Genomic DNA, 23559 nt, shown 5'->3' on the forward strand with positions numbered 1-23559 from the left:
AAAATTCTGTAAGTGTATATTGTAAATGATATTGAATAGAATTAGGTAGTTAAGATTAATTTTTCAATGGTTCATACTTCGCCAAAAGCTTAGGATGTATTTTATAAGGAAGTCATGTAATATTTTCAAAGTATATAAGTTTTTCATGATTATATTTAGACCTCAAATTTGAAAGTGCGACGAAAACAAAACCTCTTGAAGAAGGTATCTGTGGTATGCAATGCTATATACACTAAGAGAGTGATGTTACAGACATTATATTTACATAATTAATTTCTCAACCAATACCTTTTGTTATCTTTGTATATATTACAAATATTCATGTGTAATGTGTATACATACAAAATGTATAAGAAATTTGTCAGTCGGATTTACCTGTGCACATTTCAACTGCAGGAACTGGTCCCATTGATCAAGTACATCAGAGATGACCACACAAACCTACAGGAAGCATTGAGGTCAGTCTTCACTACCTTGTTTATCTGCAACTTTCCAACCAATAAGCCCCCTTTATTTTTCAGAATCACAGGGTTTTCCATAATTTTGTTAGTAGTAGGCTGTGTAGTGAAAGTAGGAGGCTGGCCTGCCGTGTACGTGTAGTCGTGTACGGAACATTATTACGGAACTGGATTGGTGTAGGCGGCCAAATGATCAAAGTAGCCGGTCAAATTGACCGGGGACCGGCTCTTATGGAAAACCCTGGATCATTCAAAATAATTGAAATAGTAAGCTAAGGTAATCCACAAATAAGAATGAATTTTTACATGAGGGGAGGGAGCCTAACAAAAAAGGTTCCATGTTATATACTGTATAAGAATTTCATACTATTTCAGAGTAAACCCATGGGGTTGATCAAAATTATTGTTTTTACAGATTTATCATTTGAGCTTGGAATATTAGATTAAGGAAATGTTAATGTTTCAATACTTATGGCAGTGTATCTGAACTACAGATGTAATTGATCAATGTGGGTTTTTATGGAATACCTAAGGTCTTGTGCATATTGCGGTCGTCCTGCAGTTTAATACTCTTTTCTGATTGGTCAATAAATGCTCCATTTCTTGGTAGTGTATTAAACTAAAATGAATAAGTTGCGACCACTTTTCAATCTGATTAAATATTGTAACTTGTAAAATAATTTGGTGCAATTCAAATTCTCATACAGATCTTCTCTAGGCACCTTGAGCCTGAAATTAATGTTCTGTTTAGATCAATATCCAAATGGTCCATCATGAAAATCTTGTGTTTGATCCTGATTAGATATTCAAATGTTTTCTGATCGTGCTGAAAAATGCTATCGATAACAAGGACAGATCTGAAAAATATTGAAGCCCTTGTTTGATACAGGAATTTTCTGAATGTGCTGAATGATGAAGCAAATCCACTGCAATGACATCCACAGAAGGATTGGCTTTACTTGGCAATATCAATATTTACAGGGATAAAAAGAGGAAACTTACAACAAATTGCATCCATATTCCTGATCTCTTTTGAACGTACTTTCAGATTATGGAATATACAATTAAATGTAACCAATGTTGTAGATTGATGATCCTGTTGACAAATCCTGTGGAGTATGACTATGACACAAATGAAAGGACCAAACCACCATGGGCTATTGAGCTTGAGAGTGCAATCAAAGATACTGTTGAAAAATGCTTCTGTAAAACATTTGTGACAGCTATCGTAGAGGAAATGAAACTTCTTCTAGAAGAGGTATTTATGATTATGATTCAACACATTACATTTATTGTATATTGTAGTTATATGTCTTCATCATTATATTGGGGGCAGTATATGACATACCCCTATTCATATCTCTCCTGTCACGTCACGTTCTATCCCATTCTGTTCTGTTCCATCATATCTTGAGAACTTCTCAACAGATTTAGTTCAGATTTACTCCATAGCATTGTAACATCATGTTCTATACCTTATAAAGATGATCATATTTCTTCATGGTGAAGGGGTCAAAGGTCACATTGGATATTTTCTGCAGATTTATCAAACAATGATACTTGCATACTTCAGAGTGAGGGCATTTCATCCATACAGACATTTTCTGTTTTATCATTTCTAACCTGTGAATTTGTGACTGATTTTATTGTGTATATTGTATGATGACTAACAGTGTTTACCTAGGACAAGATTTCAACTAAACCTGTCAAACAAACAAACAAATTTATGGCATTCCAGGGCTCTCACACCCCATTTTGGGACTGGGGCCCTTAGAATCGGGGAAAAATAATGGTGTTTTCCTTAGAATTGGGAAAACTTCATGTCTAGATTGGGGAAAAAGAATATCAACCCCAAATCTGGCAGATGGAGAGCCCTACATTATGGATTGTCTGTTGTCCATCAGCCTTTTCCTTTGAAATCTTTAGCTTTCTGAAATATGCAACATTTTGATCCCACTGGTTGTATGATACTATTCTGTAAGCCACCTCCTACCATCAAGAGACCTAGAGTCAAGATATTGGCTAGAAGCATTCCAATTCTTATCAAGAAGCAAATGGCACAACAATTCTAATGATTGAAACCTAGCATAATGAGATGAATGACTGTAAAATTTTGAACCATTTTCTTTGATGTTCTCAATAGGAAGGTATATAAAGGTCTTAATAACTGATGAAGAATTTCTTCTGACTATCCAGAAGGCCAAGGGCCATTTTATCAGGATATTAGCATAAAGTTGGATGAATGACCGTCCAATTTTTTTTTTGAATGAATGATCATGACTCATTCAAATCAATATTTTTGAGCAATTTTTTCTAGTAATCGAGAGACCAAGATTCCTGATGTTTGGCCATTTGATAGCATGCTGAAGTGAAGGACTTTCAAATTCAATGTTCAAATCAATTACTTAGTTTAGTTGTTATCGTCTCAGAAATCAGACCTGTCAAAATCTTTGATTTCATCTGAACAAGAAATTGACTATCAGATTATTTGACTGTGTTACTGGAATAAAATCACTTGGGTTTGTAATACACACAAATAACCCTAGTCATTTTAAACTCACATGAACAGCATTCTGTTTTGTTAAAGATCCTATTTTATTGAATTTCTAATTCTCATTATGAATTTTGTTAATATAGATCTGTAACAGTCGAGCAAAACATGTTGCTAGAATATTTAATGTACACATGTAGATGATTTTCTTTACGGCATTATGAATTAAACTGCTCAATACAGTGCCATGTTAGTTGTGATTTTTAACTTACATTTCATTCCGACTTATCTGTTGGGAGATTTCTTCATCTTTATTTATCATTTTACAGTCTGGACCATACAGCCTAACGGACGACGGAGTCGCGGCAATCAACAAATGTCTTTTCATGATTCGTAATCTTCTATACATCAAGGAGTCCAGTCCTGACCAGTCCACCATAATGCAGCACGTTGAGCGAGTGAAGTACGTAAAATTTGTCTGATGTCCTTTATATAACAAGTAACAAAATATTCAGGGTTATAAGAAATAAAGTAGAAATTATGAAAACTTATATACTAATGTACCTGAATTCACCAGAGCGACTTTAGGATAGGTGTGACTTTAGGATAGGTGTGAATTAAGGATAGGTGTGACTTTAGGATAGGTGTGACTTCAGGATAGGTGTGACTTTAGAGTAAGTGCAAACTTAGAATAGGTGTGACTTCATGATAAGTGTGACTTTAGGATAGGTGTGACTTTAGAATAGGTGTGACTTCATGATAAGTGTGACTTTAGGATAGGTGTGACTTCGGGATAGGTGTGACTTCATGATAAGTGTGACTTTAGGATAGGTGTGACTTCATGATAAGTGTGACTTTAGGATAAGTGTGACTTCAGGATAAGTGTGACTTTATGATAGATCATTGACTTTAGGATAGGTGTGACTTAAGGATGTGACTTTAGGATAGATGTGACTTTATGGTAGTGTGACTTTAGGATAGGTGTGACTTCAGGATAGGTGTGACTTTATGATAGATCTGACTTTAGAATAGTTGTGACTTAAGGATGTGACTTTAGGATAGATGTGACTTTATGGTAGTGTGACTTTAGGATAGGTTTGACTTTAGAGTAAGTGCAAATTTAGGATACGTGCAAAAATTCATTAATGAAGGATTGTTTTCTATTATTATTATTGTTACTAGTAAAGCATTTTATAATTCAAACTTTATTAGAATGGCCTACTCACTCCATTTTTAAACAAAATTCCTGCTGTACAGAAGTGAAACCGTTTATAATTTATAGAACATCCATATTTTTTTCTTTTTTTTTGAATTACAGACTCTTGTTTGATTGTGGCTATGAAGAAGTCCTAATCTCTCTACTACAAAAGAAAGAAGTGGTAAGTACAGGTACTTGAGACTTCTTGAACACTGGATATTTTCACAGTTGTCCATGTAAATAGACCACGTCTGAGTAAATGTTAAATTCTGCATTGTATTATCAATGGTTCAGGGGTAAATGCATTGCAACAGGAAATAGGATAGTAGTTCTTTGTATATATTTTGCCCTTTGAGACAGAATCACGGTGTTTTTTACTCGAAGAATAATCACCCTTTGTTGAAATAGGATCTCAGTGTTTTTTATATATTGACAGCATTTTTTGAACGGTATACCTCATTATTCTAAAACTAAACTTTGGTTTACAGAGGAAGTGGAGTAACGGTCTGATGCAAGTGAACTGGCTGATTTATAAAGGAAAGGTTAGTGTATATCATTATCCATCATGTGCTGTATAAATACTGAGGAGATTTTCTGTTTTTAGCATATTACTTTCAGTGCAAAAATTACCAAAATACCATTAAAATATGTATGTTTATGGTACATTTATTTCTTTATGGTTTTTGTTCATCTTAACAAGATCTCTATACATTTTGAAATTGAAATTGGTATTACAGTTAGATATGCTGTTTTCAAACGACTTTGACAAGATGAATTGGGAGCCAATGCTAGAGTGTCTGCCAGTAGAAGGTGGAAGAATGTCGGATATAGATGGTTCAGAGGCGGGGGCTTTAAATCATGTGTTCACCAACACATGTAACATCTTAGATGGCAAAGATGATGGCAAGCAGATGCAGCAGGACACAAGTGATGAATGTGATGACAGTTCCATCTATATTAAATCATCTATGTCACTCTTGACACCCAATGTCATATCAGAGTTCAGGTAAAGTATACACATGGATAGTGGTTGGCCTTCATGTGTAGTCAAATTGGCATTGAGAGTTGTATGGGCAGTAGTGGATGGTAAGGTGTAGCCAGAGGCAGTGGGAGGACAGGGTGTAGGGGTTAGGTGTAGTCAGAGGCATTGGGAGGACAGTGTAGGGGTTAGGTGTAGCCAGAGGCAGTGGGAGGACAGGGTGTAGGGGTTAGGTGTAGCCAGAGGCAGTGGGAGGACAGGGTGTAGGGGTTAGATGTAGCCAGAGGCAGTGGGAGGACAGGGTGTAGGGATTAGGTGTAGCCAGAGGCAGTGGGAGGATAGGGTGTAGGGGTTAGGTGTAGCCAGAGGCAGTGGGAGGATAGGGTGTAGGGGTTAGGTGTAGCCAGAGGCAGTGGAAAATGGAGGGCAGTAAGGTGAAGACTTGGGCATTGAGAGGAGGGAGAGGTTAAGATGAAGCCATGGACAGTGGGAAATGGTGGGGAGGAGAGGAAGACAAAGTTACGAGTGACAGTTTTAAGGATAAGTCAAAGATTAAGAGTATTTTCCAAATTCAATCATAATACTTGGATCTAATTGATACTATGAAAAGTTCAAATTGAAAAAAATGAAAATCTCAAAACTACAAAAAAAACATGTATATTGAATGTTAACTGGCCAACTTTACATAAAAGGTAAAGATTTTCAGTTCATGAAACAGATATTTCTTCATTTAATCCACAATTTATTGATACGTGAATTTAACATTTTAAAAATTTAAACATTTTGGCAATGTCATCTGTTGGTAGGGCACTGGAGGGTTGCCAATATTACGTAAACATAATTTGAAAATAAGATGTTTTTTCAGTGCTTTAATGATCAAAACAAATGTTCTATTCATTGTAGATTCCGACTGAGATTGTTTACCACAAAGATATTGAGCAATGGTTTCATGGTTGTCTTTGCTAACATATTGGTAAGTAATTTGGTATGTAGTAGTAAAAAAACTTATTATCACTGGTGTATACTTATTTTGGATAATGGCGGACTTATGTCGGATCATACCATTGAACACTGGCTTACTTTTGGGGTTATCCATTTACTACAGTAAACTTCAATATGTCAATATTTAAGTAATTTCACGAAAGTATTGGGCAAAAATTTTATTGTGCCAATTTTCACTTCTGTATATGGTTTATATAGAGCAGTTGCTGTTATTGTTGGGCAAATTTATAACTGGGCTTATTTGCCAAATTAATAATGCACTAGAATTTGAATGTGCTTATTTAAGTACATTTACAGCATACTCAGGCTGAAAAAGCCAACAAAGAGCAACCCAGTCTTTGCTGTATGTCCAAATGATGACAGAAGCCAAACTCAAGGGCAGATGGTGTCTGGTTGTTCTGGCCCAGATAAAGGAAAATTCCTGGTGACATTAGAGACATGTGTATCATAGCTTCTTGTTTCTCTACACATGTGCATTACAAGCTATCATATTAAATTACCGAGGTCTATAGTCAGTAAAGTCTGTATAGTTTACCCTTTTAAAAGCCCTCTGACTGCAGACACTGCATATTAAAGGGGCACAACTCTGTTTAACTAATCTCACCGAAATTCTTTTCTCAGGGTACCAGTAATTTAGATACATGATAGGTAGCATGACAGAAATAACAGAAAAAGAACCCTATTAATATCAGTAGGAAGAATAATGGTTATCTGATGTCAGGGCTCTCTATCTGCAAGATTTGGGGCCGAATTCCCAATGCAAAATAGTATCTTTTTTTTTGCAATTTAGACCCCAAGTTTTCCCAATTCTAAGGAAAGCACCATTATTTTTCCCAATTCTAAGGGCCACAGGCCCCGGGCCCCTGTCCCAAATTGGGATGCGAGAGCCCTGGATGTCATGGAATAGTGCTGTCATTCATGTTCACAAATCTTGTTTTTAATGAGTTCTTCTCATGTTATCTCCATGGGTTACATTCATGGTAAATTCAAGGAAAGTTTTAATGGTGTGCAGTGCTGTAGTGGAGGTACAGATCATCATTTACTGTTTTTTAATCAGCTATTTTAGCCTTTTGGCACGTCAACAGATGGTAAGATTGATAATGAAATGTTTGTCAACAGTGGCAGGAATGACATATTGTATTGTTTGTTTTGTAGGAACAGTTTAAGACCAAAGACAATGTCCTTGATGAAGCTTACCTTTTCTGGGAGTTAGCATTGTTCATGAGATTTGCAAAAACGAAAAAGTTACCATTAAAATGTGTCAAGTGAGTATCCAACCAAATCACACCAATTCACTATTGCCTTTATTGTATATATTCCAGTCTGTTTTCCTATTTTTGAGTTAATTCTTAAGCTCCTGGTGCTTTGGTGATGCTGTATAGTTTTTCTGTGATTGTATTTTCACTATTTTATAGTACATTAACATGACCTCCGAAAAGTAAGATGTGAAATAATGGACATTAGTGTATTGAAAGTTTTAGATCACCCGAGACAAAGTCTCAAGTGACCTATTGTGATCGTGTTTTTATTAGGCTGTACTTCTGTTTTTGTTGTAGACACGTGTTGACCGAGGACATGGTTGGTTATCTTGTCTACCAGTGCTTTATCAGGGCTGAGGAAGTCTTTGTTCATAAAAGTTCGCAGAAGAAAGAACCACAAAAGTAAGCACTTTGTCCCATTGATTGGTGCCACTGATGATCAGGGCCCTGTACTTAAGTTACCTTTGCCCTCTAGGAATCACTTTATGTGTCTGTCTATCTGTCCACCTAATCTGTTACTGACTAATGACTATTTATTACCCATTTCTAATGAAACTTTGTCAAGATATTTATTTTACAAAAAAAACACTGAGGTCAAAAATCCAAGCTGAAGGTCAAGGTTATCAAGGTAAAATTCTTTCACCAATAAATGTATATCATAACGTCATGAAACACTGTTGGTCAGAATTTTAAAAAAAGTAGTCAACTAATTATTAAAGGTCAAGGCCACCAGATCAAAAAGGAGGCTACTGGGTCAAAGGTGAAGGTCAAATTTTGTAACTTTTTAACTGATTCATGTTTTGTTATGACATTACGGAGCATAGTTCAACCTGAAGTAAACTGACCAAAGATAAAACTCACTTGGTTAGACTTATGGGTCCAAAGGTCAAGGTCAAAGTAGATTATTAGGGTCTAGAGCTGAAAAGAAAAAGGTTGCAACAAAGATGTATCTAATTTTTCCTTATTTTGTAAATGCAAACCAAAGTAATGGAAGCACACGACAGTGGTTTACAGTACCTTAATACTGGAATAGGTTTAAGATTCTGCCATGTACAACAACACTTGAATGTCATATTAGCTATTCTGTGAAATTACTGTGTTTTATGTTGTAATAAAAAGCTACTTATTAATGTAATGACTGTGAAAATATAGATGAAAATAGCCATAAGGAAGTCGACTTGGTTATGCTCATTGTTCAGTCAGACAGACACTTTCCTCCAATATCAGAGTTCATCCTAATGATGAGATTTCACTTTACTTCTGAATACACTTATAGGAAACCCTTGGGATCTACGTTTAAGGATAAACACCGCTTGTGAATCATTTTATTTTTAGATTTCTCAAAAGACTTACTGCATTTTTCACAGGTTAAAGCTGTCGCTCTGTGCTCTGAGAGAAATTCTGGAATTCCTGTATAACCTGCAACAAGAGAGCCCTGAAGATCAGGATGAAGAAGAGAAGGAATACGTCCATCATTTCCACAGTCAGTTTTGTAATTTTACTATAACATCAACATTTCAGATTTATTTGGCAGTTACTCACACTTTGTTCCTTGAAATGAATATACTGCAAAATTTGATATTTTTCATGGCTCGATTTGCAAGGTTTTTTTTTTATTTTTTAATAAATAAAATACAACTTTTTTATGGACACTTCATGGATAGGGGTAGTTACTTGCCAAATGAATTTGTGTGTTAAGATCATCTACCAAATCATTGAAAATAAAATCCTCATGAAAATCAATTATTTTTTAAATTTAGCATACTTTAGTTTTGAGCCCATCATCATGAAATGGTGGACTGTTCAAATTGTCTTATGTCTGTGGTCCGTCATCTGTAAACAGTTCTTGTTATCGCAACTACTTGAGGTACTGGAAAGATTTTTTTTTCAAGGTCACAGGAGTCAAATGTGTTGAAATGGGTAAGCAACTTCCTCTCAATAACTAGAAGGCCAAGGATGATGATATTAGGCCTGTAGCATGCCTAGGATGTAGGGCTACCAACTTTGTTAATATGAATAACATTAACTCACTTTCAAGGTCACAGATTTCAAAATATGTAAAAATGTTTAAGTTATTTCTTCTCAATAACCAAAAGGCCAAGGGTGCCAACTTTCAAGGTCACAACTGTCAAATGTGTTGAAATGTGTAAGGAACTGTAAGGACCTATAGCTTGTTTTTTCAACACCCAATACATTTGGAGTAATGGTATTTATGTATTGCATGTTTTGTAATTTCAAGTTAGCAGAAAATGTCTTGATGGACCAGCAATGTGTTTTAGCCTTTTTTGCTAGATATAGGTCTTTATAGTCAGATGACCATTAAGGCCTAGAGGTCTCGTTTTCTCAAATTTTATGGGTAAGTTCCCTTGATACCTAGTTGTGCCTGTTTGGTTTTGGTACTGATCAGAAAAAGGAAATGGCCAACAGTCGGCCATCTTGGATTTTGATTTCTAAAGTTATCACTACTTATTGAGAAATACGGCATAAATATATCTCGAATTTCATGTATAGATGCCACCTTTTTCCTAGTTGTGCCTGTTGGAGTTTGGGACTGATCAGAAAAATAGAATGGCCGACAGGCAGCCATCTTGGATTTCACTTAGTAAACATTGTTATTCATATTTCTTAAGAAGCACTGAATGGATTTCTCTCAAATTTCATATGTATGTTCCCTTTGGTCTCTTCTTATGACTATTTGATTTTGGGACAGATCAGAAAAAACCAAATTGCTTCTAGGTGGCCATCTTGCATTTGGCAGGTAAAGATTATCATGGCTATTTCTGCAAAGGAATGTTCAAATTTCTTATCATTTAGAGCAAAACAGAAAAGAAGGGAAAAGATTCAGCTTTCAGAGAGCAAATAAAGATCAAACAATGGTGGGCACGAAGATCCCTCTGAAACCTCTCGTTACAGATATTTGCACCAATTTTTTCACCGTTAATTTTTATCATTTATGTAATATGGCTCCATATTTTTTTAGATTGAAAAGAAATTTTCATGACTTATATTTACCATTTTCACATTTGTGTGACGTGAAATCATTAATTTTTGTTTGAGGATTTGTTTTCGTTGATTTCTCGGGTACTCTAATCCACTCTCGGGTACTGTAATCGAGAATCCACTCTCGGGTACTCTAATCCACTCTTGGGTATTCTAATCCACTCTCGGGTACTCTAATCCACTCTCGGGTACTGTAATCCACATTCTGGTACTCTAATCCACTCTCCGGTACTCTAATTCACTCTTGGGTATTCTAATCCACTCTCTGGTACTCTAATCCACTCTCTGGTACTCTAATCCACTCTGATAGTCTAATCCGCTCTCGGTTACTCTAATCCACTCTCGAGTACTCTAATCCAATCTCTGGTACTCAAATCCACTCTCCGGTACTCTAATCCAATCTCTGGTACTCTAATCCACTCTCCGGTACTCTAATCCAATCTCTGGTACTCTAATCCAATCTCTGGTACTCTAATCCACTCTCGGGTACTCTAATCCAATCTCCGGTACTCTAATCCAATCTCCGGTACTCTAATCCACTCTCGGGTACTGTAATCCACTCTCGGGTACTCTAATCCAATCTCTGGTATTCTAATCCACTCTCGGGTACTCTAATCCACTCTCAGGTACTCTAATCCAATCTCTGGTATTCTAATCCGCTCTCTGGTACTCTAATCCACATATTCGTTTGTCCATGAAGTGTTAAAATAAGCAGCTGGTATAAGCTATATTTAGCTATACTTATCCACAGTTGTCCACAAAATGGTAAACAAAGCACCTGGTTTAAGTAGATTTTTTGAGCTAACGGGTATATTCATCCACGATATCAAATGCCCATGAAATATTAATTTTCTGAAAAGCTATGACAATTGAGTCCCTACAGAAAAATCTGATTTTACTACAATCATATCACAGGGCAAGTCTGACAATATGTACTTATCACTTTACAGAGAAACTTGCTTCTATGACAGATCTGCCTAATCTGTTGTTGTACATGATTCGTCACTGCATTGTGGAGTTACTCGGAATGTCATTCCTGGAGGATTTGGTGCTCACTAATCATCTTCTCCTGTACTTTCTGGATTGCTGGATTAACTCTGGACTTTGTCAGAACTCTTTTGTCATGCTTTCCCATATCAAAAAGTACATGTTATTTTAAATCTCAAGAGCAGAGTTTAATGACCTTTTCTAATTCGTCTTTGTACATAGTCAAAATAAATTTGAAAAACATCATTCTGAAAGTTTGAAATAAGTAATTTTCTGGAATTTTCCAAACTTGGATAATTCTGTTGGTATTCACTTGTGTATCCTATATTCAATATATTGTATTATTTTTGTGGGGGTGGGGGGAGTGATATTGAGGCTCTTTTTTCATAACATTATCACGATTCAAAAATCTAATTGGTCGAATAAAGAGACATGTGAGTATTAGTTGTCCTTTAACATTCAAATTGCAAAATTTCAAATTGTTAAGATATAACATGAATGATTTAACAGAAAATTTTGATTTGTGAAAATAACTTCATATATCACTGGATGGTAAATGTGAACTTTTGATTTTTCTAGCTTTGCTACATATGGCATTATGGAGAAGTATGGCCTATTACTGGAACATTTCCTCAACAATTCTGTTGAGGTTAACAATTGTGTATTGACCATGATGCACCATGTAGCTGGCCAGTGTGGCTCTCCACATGTTCTCCTGCAGAAACCAATCCTTGACACCTTCTTGGAGATTAACGACCAAGACATTTTTGTATCAGATGTAAGTGTCAAGTTTTATCGTCTCCAAATATATAGCTGTTTTTAGGCTGAATTTTATACATCATTATAAGAATGGGACATTTTAACAGAAAATGCTGAAGCATCTTTCAGCAGTGATATTTCGGTTGAACAAATTTTCTGTTCCATATTGCCACTTTTCTCTCTCGCTCTGATTCTATTCATTGACATTAGCATTTTCTTACCTTTTAGGAGGTAGATGATCTCATTGAATTCATCATCAGGAAGTTCATAGCTACAGCAGAAGAGGACCCCTACCAGTGTGCTGTGAATATGTTCAGCAAGCCTGATGGCAGTGGATGCGACAATCCTGACATGTATGTTCTATTACTCATAACAAACTGAATACATTACATCTGGTTTCCACTGAAACTGCATTAGAAGTTGGTGAAGCTATACCAGGAGGGTTATGGCTGTGTAAATATCTAGGAAATTTCTGAATGATTTTCCGGGTCTTGGCTCTTATTATATTATAGTTGCCCAGTTTTTGTTATTTGAAAAGATATAAAAAGACTGTTTCAGCTCAGCATGTAAAATAGTCTAACTCAACAAGCATAGAAAGTGTAGGAAGCAGTAGTTAATAAGAGTAGCTATGTTTGCTTCAATCTTTTAACTTACCTGTGTCTAAAACTATATGGCTATTCCCCCTTCTAGGCCCCCATCCAGCCCGGAAATTGATGTGAGTTATCTCCCCTTCCCCACGCATGCTCTCCAGTTTCTCTCGGGCGCCATTCTTGGCAACGTGCCGCCGACTTTCATTTATTTTGTGATCTTTTTGCGAGTTTTTATCAATTCTATTTGTTTTATATCGACTATAAGTATGCCTTTTTATTTTCATTGTGCTTTTAGATGATGTCAGTCTTTTTTTAGCGTGTAAACTTTGTATATCGTGGGTTTTATGTGAAGACCACATGTTTTTGTTTTCAAACACACCCATGTTTTCATTGACCGACCGTTATCCTATCTGATTATTAATGCATCATTATGGGTATACGGGGTCAGGAATGTAGATAACATTCCTTACGTTTGTTTATCGTTGTTGGAATTCTGTTTCCACGTTTTTTCTTCTCACGTAACCACCTTGTCCTGTCGGGTGTATTAATGGTTCTGTATGGGGATGCGGGGTTGTGAAGACGTTTAGTCTTCCCTTCGTTTACCAGTTCTGGTTAACCACTGTCATCCTATTGGATGTATTAATGCATCCATATGGGGATACAGGGCCGTGGAGATGCATTGTCTCCCATATAATTACCGAATTTCGGTGATCGGTTAATATTTTTCAAAGCGACACTGTGTTGTTTTAGCGTGTTTTGAGCGGGGCCCTCTGGCACAGTCGCTGTGATCGTTAGCTACTTATCACCAGTTGAAATGAAAAATAAGGGGACACTTTGTGAACACTTAAAAAACAAGCCCTAATAATTACACCTGTTAATTAAATGTAAGTACTGCTTTATCGTTGCACATGTTGTTTTTTTTTTCAAAACAATGGGGGGGTGGGGGGGGGGGGGGCTTAATTGTGAATAAACCCCTATTCCTGGCAAATTGGAAAAAGTGGTGGGGGGGCTTATTTGCAGGAGGGGGCTTATTTGCGGTGAAATACGGTATACATTTGCCTTGTAATAAACCCATCTCCATTCTTCATGACAATAATAATAAGCCCTCTGGACTTGTACCATTATATTGATTTCTCACAATGATATGAAATACCTTCTTATAAAGTGACACCCAACTTTAAAGCCAGAATAAAAAAACCGTTATTCAACCTCAAGCTTCATTTGATTTGTCTTATACCCAATGTGTCTCATTGAACCTTAAATTTTACTTGAAATGTTCCATGTGTGCAGAGAAGGTGTTCGTAACCCCTGAATTATCAAGGATGGTATAGCTTGTTGTTGTTTTTTTTTCTGTAATAGTTGTGATTTAGTATGGTTTTATTTTTTCTCTCTTCCAGGATAGAGTGAAAAATCAAAATTACAATAGAACAATTAAGTTTCAAGGGGGATGAAGTTGTTTTCATGGCACTGTAAACACTAAGTGGGGTTATAATACTAATGATTTCAGGGAGATGACAACTTCAAAGGCTTCTGTAAAAGTGGAGTGGTCATCTGAAGACGATGATATCCTCATTATGGTGTACATGGAGGCAGAATGCAAGTCTAAAGTAGTTGAAGATATCCTCCGTCACTTCAAGGAGTTAGACATGGAAAAGACTACAGAGCAGGTAAGTCTAGTCTCCTCTGTCAGGCAATGTAATATGTTGTTATGCTTGAATATTGTTTTTATGACCAAGGTGTAATTTTTAACTCACCTAGCCCATGGCGCGGCATCCATCCGTCGTCATTTGGAATCAACTTTTTCCTTTAAACAACTTCTTATGAACAACCAGTGAATGAAATGTTTTGATATTTGGCTTGTATGGACCTAGAATGAAGTCAGACAAAGTTTCTGAAAAGAAATTACCTTGACCTATATTCAAGGTCATAGGGGTCAGATTTGTTAAAACATTTAAATGACTTCCTCTCATAAAATAGAATACCCAGAGGCATGATATTTGGCTGGTATGTTCCGAGAATGAAGCTCAATCTAGTTTTTAAAAGAAATGATCTTGACTTCTGTTGAAGGTCACAGGGGTCAAATATGTTAAAACATATGAACGACCTCTTCTGACTAACCAAAAGACACAAAAGCCTAGTAGTTGTCTGTTATGTTCCTAGGATGATATATTGAGAGTCACAGGGATCAAATTTGTTGAAACCTATGAAAGACTTCCTCTGGTAAACCAAAAGGCCAAGAATCAGGATATTTGGGTGAAAAGTGTTTCTAGGTCAAAGCCCAACATCTTTTAGAAAAAATGAAATGGCATTAACCTCTAATTAAGGTAATAACTATCGCTGTTTAGTGTTGAGTATAAGAAGCTTTTTGCTGTGAAAATTGCTTAAAATTGCTTGAATGTGCCTACTTTAAATGTCAATATGTTTGTGATATTAACATCAATTCTGTTTTTGATGAACATTGAATACCAAGCGAATGATGCAGGCCCATTGGGCATTGGAAGCAAAATAACAACTATTAGTAATATGTAAAATTCAAACTTCGCAGAACCTTTCAAATTTCTACCAAAATACTTACCAAGGACAGAAAATATTTTATAGGGGATGGTATCAAAAGATTTTGTGAAGTTTTGTCATGGCTTGAACCTGTTGTCTGATGTTCCAGGACTCCATTCAGACTTATAGAGTTGAGGACTATTATTTATTTTTTGAATTCGTAAAATCGTCTGCAGTGCTGTATATGTAAAGTAATGCTTCATTGACGTTGCTGCAGCCTCGGTGTTATCGATATTCTATCAATGTGAAATGTTCATGAGAATGTATTTATTGAATTTTATTTTGAAATATTGTTGACAAGACTTGTTACTCTTAAGGATATAACTGTGATTACAATATTTGTATGACTTTAGGTATCAGTTTCACTAAGTTCTGTGTATGAAAGTGGGTGTATTACTGTAGGTATCAGTTTCACTAAGTTCTGTGTATGAGAGTGGGTGTTTTACTGTAGGCATCAGTTTCACTAAGTTCTGTGTATGAGAGTGGGTGTATTACTGTAGGCATCTATTTCACTAAGTTCTGTGTATGAGAGTGGGTGTATTACTGTAGGTATCAGTTTCACTAAGTTCTGTGTATGAGAGTGGGTGTATTACTGTAGGTATCAGTTTCACTAAGTTCTCTGTATGAGAGTGGGTGTATTACTGTAGGTATCAGTGTCACTAAGTTCTGTGTATGAGAGTGGGTGTTTTACTGTAGGCATCAGTTTCACTAAGTTCTGTGTATGAGAGTGGGTGTATTACTGTGGGTATCAGTTTCACTAAGTTCTGTGTATGAGAGTGGGTGTATTACTGTAGGTATCAGTTTCACTAAGTTCTGTGTATGAGAGTGGGTGTATTACTGTAGGTATCAGTTTCACTAAGTTCTGTGTATGAGAGTGGGTGTATTACTGTGGGTATCTTTTTCACTTAGTTCTGTGTATGAGAGTGGGTGTATTACTGTAGGTATCAGTTTCACTAAGTTCTGTGTATGAGAGTGGGTGTATTACTGTGGGTATCTTTTTCACTAAGTTCTGTGTATGAGAGTGGGTGTATTACTGTGGGTATCAGTTTCACTAAGTTCTGTGTATGAGAGTGGGTGTATTACTGTGGGTATCAGTTTCACTAAGTTCTGTGTATGAGAGTGGGTGTATTACTGTAGGTATCAGTTTCACTAAGTTCTGTGTATGAGAGTGGGTGTATTACTGTGGGTATCAGTTTCACTAAGTTCTGTGTATGAGATTTTTTACTTTTTGTTTTATTACTTTCTATTTACTACTTATTCATTAATGTGATGCCATGCTTTGAGACAGGTATTCCGTAAACAACCAATGAAAATAGAGTCAGTCTTCGATGCACAATGTTTCCGCTCAAAGAAACATGGCTAAGTTAAAGCAGCAAATAAGTCCAATATTTCATTTGGTCCCATTGTCTTATCCATATTGTACTTAAGTAAGCTATGATCACCAATTGTCACAAAACAGATAAAACATAATTGATTACTTTAATGAAATAGGAAAAATGCAAACAGTAAGCATACCACTGATATTGTTTTTTTAAAGCATTTGGTGAGGAAATGTCAATTTTTTGTTAAGAAATGACATTTTGAATGTCTGCCGTGTTCTGTCGATTCAAAATGAATTGGATAGCTTTATCTCTTACCCTGACCCTGCCCAAAGATCAAAACTTCACAACTTGTGCAAAGTGTTGATTTTTAGCATACCATCATCAGATGGTGGGCTATTCAAATCACTCTTCGTCCGTGGTCTGTCCCTAAACAATTTTTGTTATCACTATTTCTCGAGAAGTACTGGAGGATCTATCAAATTTTGATTTTGACTGAAAGCTTGTTATCAAGATTTCTTGAAAAGTACTGGATGAAATTCTCTCGAATTCCACATGAATGTTCTTCTTGGTCCCAAGTTGTGCCCATTTGATCTGATCAGAAAAACAAAATGACCTACAGATGGCCATCTGGGATTTTGACTTTGAAAGTTTGTTATCACGCTTTCTTGAGAAATACTTTAGAGATCTTTCTCAAATTTCAAATGGTCCCATGTTGTACCTGTCTGACTTTTGGAATGATCGAAAATGATGAAATGTAAACGAATATGTATGTTCCCTTTGGTCTCTTCATGGGCACATTTGATTTTAGGACTGATCACAAAAAAAAAAAAAAACTTTGAGGGGACCATCATGAATTTGGAAGGTAAAGATTATCATTTTTGAAAATGAATATTCTAATTTCATATCATTGAGAGCAAAAACAGAGAAGGGAATAGAAAAGATGGGAAAGTTCCAACTTTCAAAGAACAAATATAGATCAAACAATGGTGGGCACCAAAATCCCTCTGGGATCTCTTGTTTCATTTACTAAAGGGCACTGAAGTTTCTTTCTTCTCGGTCAGTCTGTCTCTTATTTGCATTACATCAGAGTTTGAAACTGGATGGTGGTGGGCACTTCAGTTTCACCCTTCTTCTCTTTCCAGCTGTCTTTTAATCTGATATCAATGTCTAAATGACTTCATTTCTTATGGAATTTTGATAAAACCTCACACACGCTTACAAACACCCATAATACCTTGGACACTTGGACAATATTGAGTTTCAAAGTTGTTGGGTAAAGGTCAAGTTCACAATTTCTCTTTTTAGAAAACAATTATCAGTGCTCTAGCAGCAACTTCACAGTTTTAAAGTGCAATAGGCTGCATGGGCTGGACATGTGTTACACAACCTGCTTTTTTCTCTGCCTTATTTTTTTTTTATATATGTTTTCTTCCAGATTGTATGCAAGTTGATTGACAGTGAGTGGATGGAAGAGGAAGAAAAGGCTAAGATTCTTGCTGCCTATCCCGAGTGCAAGCTTCAGCCAATAGACAAGACGTCAGTTGCCAGTGTAAGGATAGTTCTCAATTGTAAAAGTTCACTTAGATCTGAATTCCTTTGGAATATTGCAAAAATTGTTACAGATCAAAGTGAGGAAAAACCGCTTAGAACTAAGGTCCGGTTGATATAAATTCATGCTCTATAGCAGCAACTCCTGAAACCAGTTTTTACAAAAAGTTATGTAAAGATGTAAACATTTTTTAGGGGTCATCTGACCGGAATGGTAAACTTTCCATTCAAATTATTTAAGCTTCTCAATAACTAAATGGCCCAGGGTGCTGATATTGGGCCTGTAATTTGCTGACAGGAAGGGATACCAACTTGGTTAAAATTAGTTACCTTGACCCTTTTTTAAGGTCACAGGGGCCAAGTGTGTTGAAATCTTTAAACAATTTCTTCTCAGTCACCAAAAAGCCCAGGGTGCTGATATTGGGCCTGTATGTAGCACACTGGGATGAAGGGCTACCAAGTTTGTTAAAATGAATGACCTTATTCCCATTTCAAGGTCACAGGGTCTTAAAATATCTTTTTTTCAACAAGCGTTAGGTCAGGAGTAATGACATTTGTGTATACCAAGAATACTAGTTTGCAAAAAATGTTTTTTATGAACAAACAATGTTTTCTTTGTAAACTGTCGACCAGTTGCACAATTTTTTAGGCCTATTTGGCCTCTTGCATACATAAGTCTTTATAGTCTGATGACCATTGAGGCCTGTTAGATGCTATGAACATTTATACTCATTACCAAGACTAGCTTGAAACTGCATAATTTCTTTCAAGAACTTACTATTGCTTAGTTGATTATATTATAATTAAAAGGGCAACAAATTTTCAATCATGTTTTAAAATTGGAGGTGTATGTTTTAGTTTTCTAAATGTAATATTTAATTAAATTCAGAGAGTAATTCTTTCCCTGACGTGTAGATTTTGTTATGTAGTATATGCTAATTAAGTTAGTAATTAGTAATGTTAGTAATTATTTCAAGATTGACAAGTTCAGATTACACATTCCTGTGATAATTTGGTGTATGCATTACTGTTCTTTCTGTTTTCTGCGCTTGCATACTGTTATCGCTTCCATCTTTATTTAATTCTATCAACACAGCATCTGTTGGCGCCTCAGCACTTTGATCAATGTATGTTTGATGAAATGTCAATATAAAAAACATTAATTTCTTTTTTGTAATATCAAATCTAGCCTGATATCACCAGTTGTGCAAAGAAACGTAAACATGACTCAGAGAAGGACTGGATTCCAACCTGTGTTCAAAGACTTCAGGACTCGGGACTAGGCAATGGAATATCCTGGCTTCAGGGTCTTCTCTGTGAGGCAGCTTATGTTAAACTGAGTGAGTAACATTCCTTATTGTTTTTTTTTAATTCAAAGAAGCAGTGAAATTAGCAAATAGGCTGCTGTAACTAAAAGCTGTCACTCCATGTCACAAAAAAAATTGAAAATTTCAACATTGGCCCCTTTAACTACCGAACTGAACCTGTCAAATCACCACCACAATGAAGACAAGTGTCTCACAAAGTGTGCATACAATTAGCACATGCCTTACACAGTACAGTTTTAATGTCCTACTTCAGAACTTTGTTGTAAATGGGGGCTGACTGTTTCATAAAGTCACAAAGTGAGTGGCTGTTCCTATTAAAATGTAATAAGTATAAAGTATGACAACTAGATTCATGAACTTACCTTGAATTTCAATCTCCCAAGTCATCAACAGGAAGCTGATGTAGGCATTATTTAATCTTAACAGTCGTTGGATAGTTAGGGTATTATTGTTGTGTATATTATAAATAGCTGGCGCACATGTAATGCAGGTCAGTTAAATTATTTTACGTTCTCTATGTAGGACATAGGTCAATTCATGTGTTTCTCGGTCAGAAGTACTTCTTTAGAACTAGTTTGGATGGACATCTGATAGCATTACATATAAACTAACACACAACAATTGCAAAACAAGTTATTTCATCTTATATCAATTCTTTTTTGTTGGCTGGGAGGTTATCTCATGATAAGGGGGCACAGGTGAGTCTGACTGTGGGAGAAGTACCCGTTAGATTAGGTGACCTCCTGATGTCTGTTAGGGGAATCAAATTCCAGATGGTGAAGTTAAAGGCAAGCAATTACGACTGTAACACCCACATATTTACATGTTTCATGAGCAGTAGGGGAAATTTATTAGTAAAATTGTTGGGCAAATCTAGGTATGATATTACATTTATACAGGATAAAATGTATATGTGCCACAGCAGATATCCACAGGGTTAACACATGCTATGTATTCCTTACAAGTTACTGGTATGAAACCCTGAATACAGAACCTGTGTTGGCTATATTTTAGCACCATGACTTACAGCTGCTATCTTGCCTGTTACAACAGGACAGTGACATAACCACAACAATATAGTGGTTTCTGATTCTTCCTCTGATCAACATTAATGAACAATTAACTTTTTACAAGGCATTGGCTTACTTGCCAACAAGTGCAGTGACTAAGGGTATATCAGTTTAGTTTCCCATGAGGAAAAATCCTTATGTATGATGTGGGCAGCCATGCTCGTAAAAATCTCTGTGGCAGCTTATAATTGTTTTGATCACCTTTGTGACAATGTTGTTGACAAATTTGATGGAATGACACGACTACATATGCTTTTATGTTGTGATGTTGGTGTGATAGTCCAAACAACAGAATCACAATAACAAAGGCTATGTTTTATATGCCTGGATCAAAAGATCAGGGGCATAGTGTTTTTGTGCTGTCCGTAAGTTTGTCTGTTGTCAACTTCAACCTTGTTCATAAATATTACACTGGAAGAGGTGAGCTTGTTAGTTCCTTGTGACAAATCTCTTCTGGTCGTACCAAATTTTTTACCATATAACCTTTATCGTGACCTTTGACCTACATTTGAAAACTTTCAACATTGGCCCTTTAACTGTTGAACTGAAACTGTCACATCATCACCACAATGAAGACAAGTGTCTCACAAAGTGTGCATACAATTAGCACATGCCTTACACAGTACAGTTTTAATGTCCTACTTCAGAACTTTGTTGTAAACGGGGGCTGACTGTTTCATAAAGACATGTAATTATTCATTTAGATAGCTCCATGGTTCAGAAAATCCACTTGTAATTCACATTCTTATGAAATAATCAGATAGATGAAAAACTAAGAAATGTATCAAATTATGAGGCACAGTGCACCCCCCTATCTTGAATTTGACATTTGTTTCAATCCCGTAGCATCACTGATGAGTTCAAGAAGGACAAAATAGCTGTATGGCAGAGTTTTATTCTTTATTTTGCTCGACTCTATTCTAAATATGTATTTAGAAGTAAGTATGTCTTTTGTGCAATTCTTGTATGTAAGTTACTTACTAGAATTCATGAGACCACACAGCAATGTAATTTCAGTGTTTGTCTCAGTTGATGTCTGATAGTGATAGCACAGTGTCCTTTTTTGCAGATCATGACTATCTTCCTGAAGAGGCAACCCAAGAGCCTATAACCAAATTCCACATTTGTAAGTATACAAACCATCTGTCTTGGCTTGTTTGATGGGTTTATCATCATAAGGACAGCCAAGGTCATATTTGGGGTGGTGTGACCTTGTAGTATGGGAGACATGTCATTCCATTCAGACTAATTTGAGTAAATTGTATTAAAGAAGAACCAGACCACAACAGGATAGACTGGTCTTTGTTGTGCTGAGAAACACAATCTGATCCTATTTCAAATTTTCGCATGAGGTTGCCTAGGCCAACACTTTGCCAACTGAGATATTGTTACCCTCCCCGTTCTAGCTTGTTATCATAACTTTTTGTTAATATTTGCATACACTTATTGAATCTTTCAAGCTGTTCCATTTTAATATCCAGAATCTTTTTTTTTTTTTTTTTTCAGTATGCAACAAATCTATTCCACTTGTGTCTTTCACTGAAGAACAGATTAGTTTCCTTAGGAACAAGCTGTTTTGTATCTTATTGGAAAATCTTGGCATCCTCATGCCAGAGAATGTCAGTTGTCAACACCCACGAATTCCACAAATCTGGAGCCCAAAACATTTGTTTGACACTGCACAGAAGCTAGGATCATTGGATGAAGGTCAGTATATCATATCTCTTTATAAGTCAACTGTAGTCAGATGTTGGGCAATTCAAATTGCCCTGCATCCTTGTGCAGTTGAGCTAAGAATTGTTTTGGATGTTGAAAGAAAGCTGACAAAGTGTTACTTTTTGGCCTTATCAAAAGTTGTATATGGCACTCATGGCAACCATTTTCTGTCATTGTTGTGCAATTATGGTTTCCTTGAACAACACCCATTTTGAACTTCTTAACTTCTACCTGTGGGTTTCAGCTGAATCTTGCTCGAAATGATCCTGAGATGGTCCTGACCTGTTGTTATTGTTCAGGTCTGTCCAAAATCCAATATGGTCGCCGTGGCCACCATCATAGAAAAACACATTTTATAACCCTTCTCAAGTTCAACTGGTGCCATTGAGCTAAAGTTTTGTGAGAATGTTGAGAAAGAAAGAAATAGAAAGATTTTTGTCTTTACTGTTAAAATATTCCATTCTGTGTTATGGTATATTAACTGCTCCTACTTCAGTAAAACTTTCCCAAAATGATTAGACTTTAAATGAATTTTTATGATAAATTTAAATCCCTTGGTATGGCTCTTTTTTATCATAAGGTTACCTTGTAAATGTGTAACAAATTTGAACATAACAAATTTTTACAAAGAAAGACTCTAGTCGTAACACCAGAAATACCTTTAGATAATTCCAGAAAGTGCTATTTCTGATCGCTTTGAAAGTTAAAGTTGGACCCAAAAATTTTACATTACAATATGTAATTGATTAAATGACAGACACATGTATTTGAAACTGTTTTGCAGAAGCAGGATTTTATGTGAAATATAGGCATCACATCCCACAAATTAAATAGGACTTTTTATTATATCTTCAGTGTCTCTGAAGTTTGACAAGTTGATTATAAGTAAAATGCAGGATGAGGACTTTTACAACCTGCCAGAAGCTGATGACGTCATCACAAGAAAAAGCCCAAAAAGGAATGACTTTGACAGGTATGCATGCTTATTGAGTACAGCATTATTTCAAAGAATAGGAAATTTCCTTCTATCCGTTAAATTCCATACAAACATGATAAATGTTCCATATTTTTCAGTTTAATAAGGTTGAATTTTAGGAAAGTTTAGTAAAAATTGTTTCAAGTTTCTGTAAGAGAAATTTGCTACTATTCTTATCAGCCTGTTTCGTACTGTAAAATGATAGGTTTTGGGCTCAGATACTGTTGTTTTCTATAAAAACACGTTTTGTTCAGATGTTATTTTATGGGGAAATAGTGCTAATGAAATCCACCATTGCTCAGATAATGTATATTCTAAATTGT

General features: G+C 35.9%; 1 protein-coding gene across 1 annotated transcript in view; it reads left to right on the forward strand.

Annotated features, from left to right (window-relative positions):
• LOC132558224 (protein timeless-like) overlaps positions 1-23559 on the forward strand; it is a 38568-nt gene that overhangs the window by 7646 nt on the left and 7363 nt on the right. Inside the window, exons 4-22 of the mRNA XM_060222766.1 lie at positions 397-458; positions 1545-1716; positions 3279-3412; positions 4268-4328; positions 4636-4689; positions 4885-5153; positions 6030-6099; positions 7284-7393; positions 7685-7789; positions 8755-8870; positions 11338-11530; positions 11954-12152; positions 12362-12486; positions 14231-14390; positions 18034-18147; positions 19336-19486; positions 21614-21670; positions 22051-22251; positions 23116-23233. Coding sequence (XP_060078749.1) covers positions 397-458; positions 1545-1716; positions 3279-3412; positions 4268-4328; positions 4636-4689; positions 4885-5153; positions 6030-6099; positions 7284-7393; positions 7685-7789; positions 8755-8870; positions 11338-11530; positions 11954-12152; positions 12362-12486; positions 14231-14390; positions 18034-18147; positions 19336-19486; positions 21614-21670; positions 22051-22251; positions 23116-23233 — 2471 coding nt within the window. The remainder of the gene's footprint in view (positions 1-396; positions 459-1544; positions 1717-3278; positions 3413-4267; positions 4329-4635; positions 4690-4884; positions 5154-6029; positions 6100-7283; positions 7394-7684; positions 7790-8754; positions 8871-11337; positions 11531-11953; positions 12153-12361; positions 12487-14230; positions 14391-18033; positions 18148-19335; positions 19487-21613; positions 21671-22050; positions 22252-23115; positions 23234-23559) is intronic.

Source organism: Ylistrum balloti, unplaced genomic scaffold (genome assembly GCF_031769215.1).
Source record: "Ylistrum balloti isolate Yb309-2 unplaced genomic scaffold, AGI_CSIRO_Ybal_v1 Utg370772, whole genome shotgun sequence".
NCBI classification, from domain to species: domain Eukaryota; kingdom Metazoa; phylum Mollusca; class Bivalvia; order Pectinida; family Pectinidae; genus Ylistrum; species Ylistrum balloti.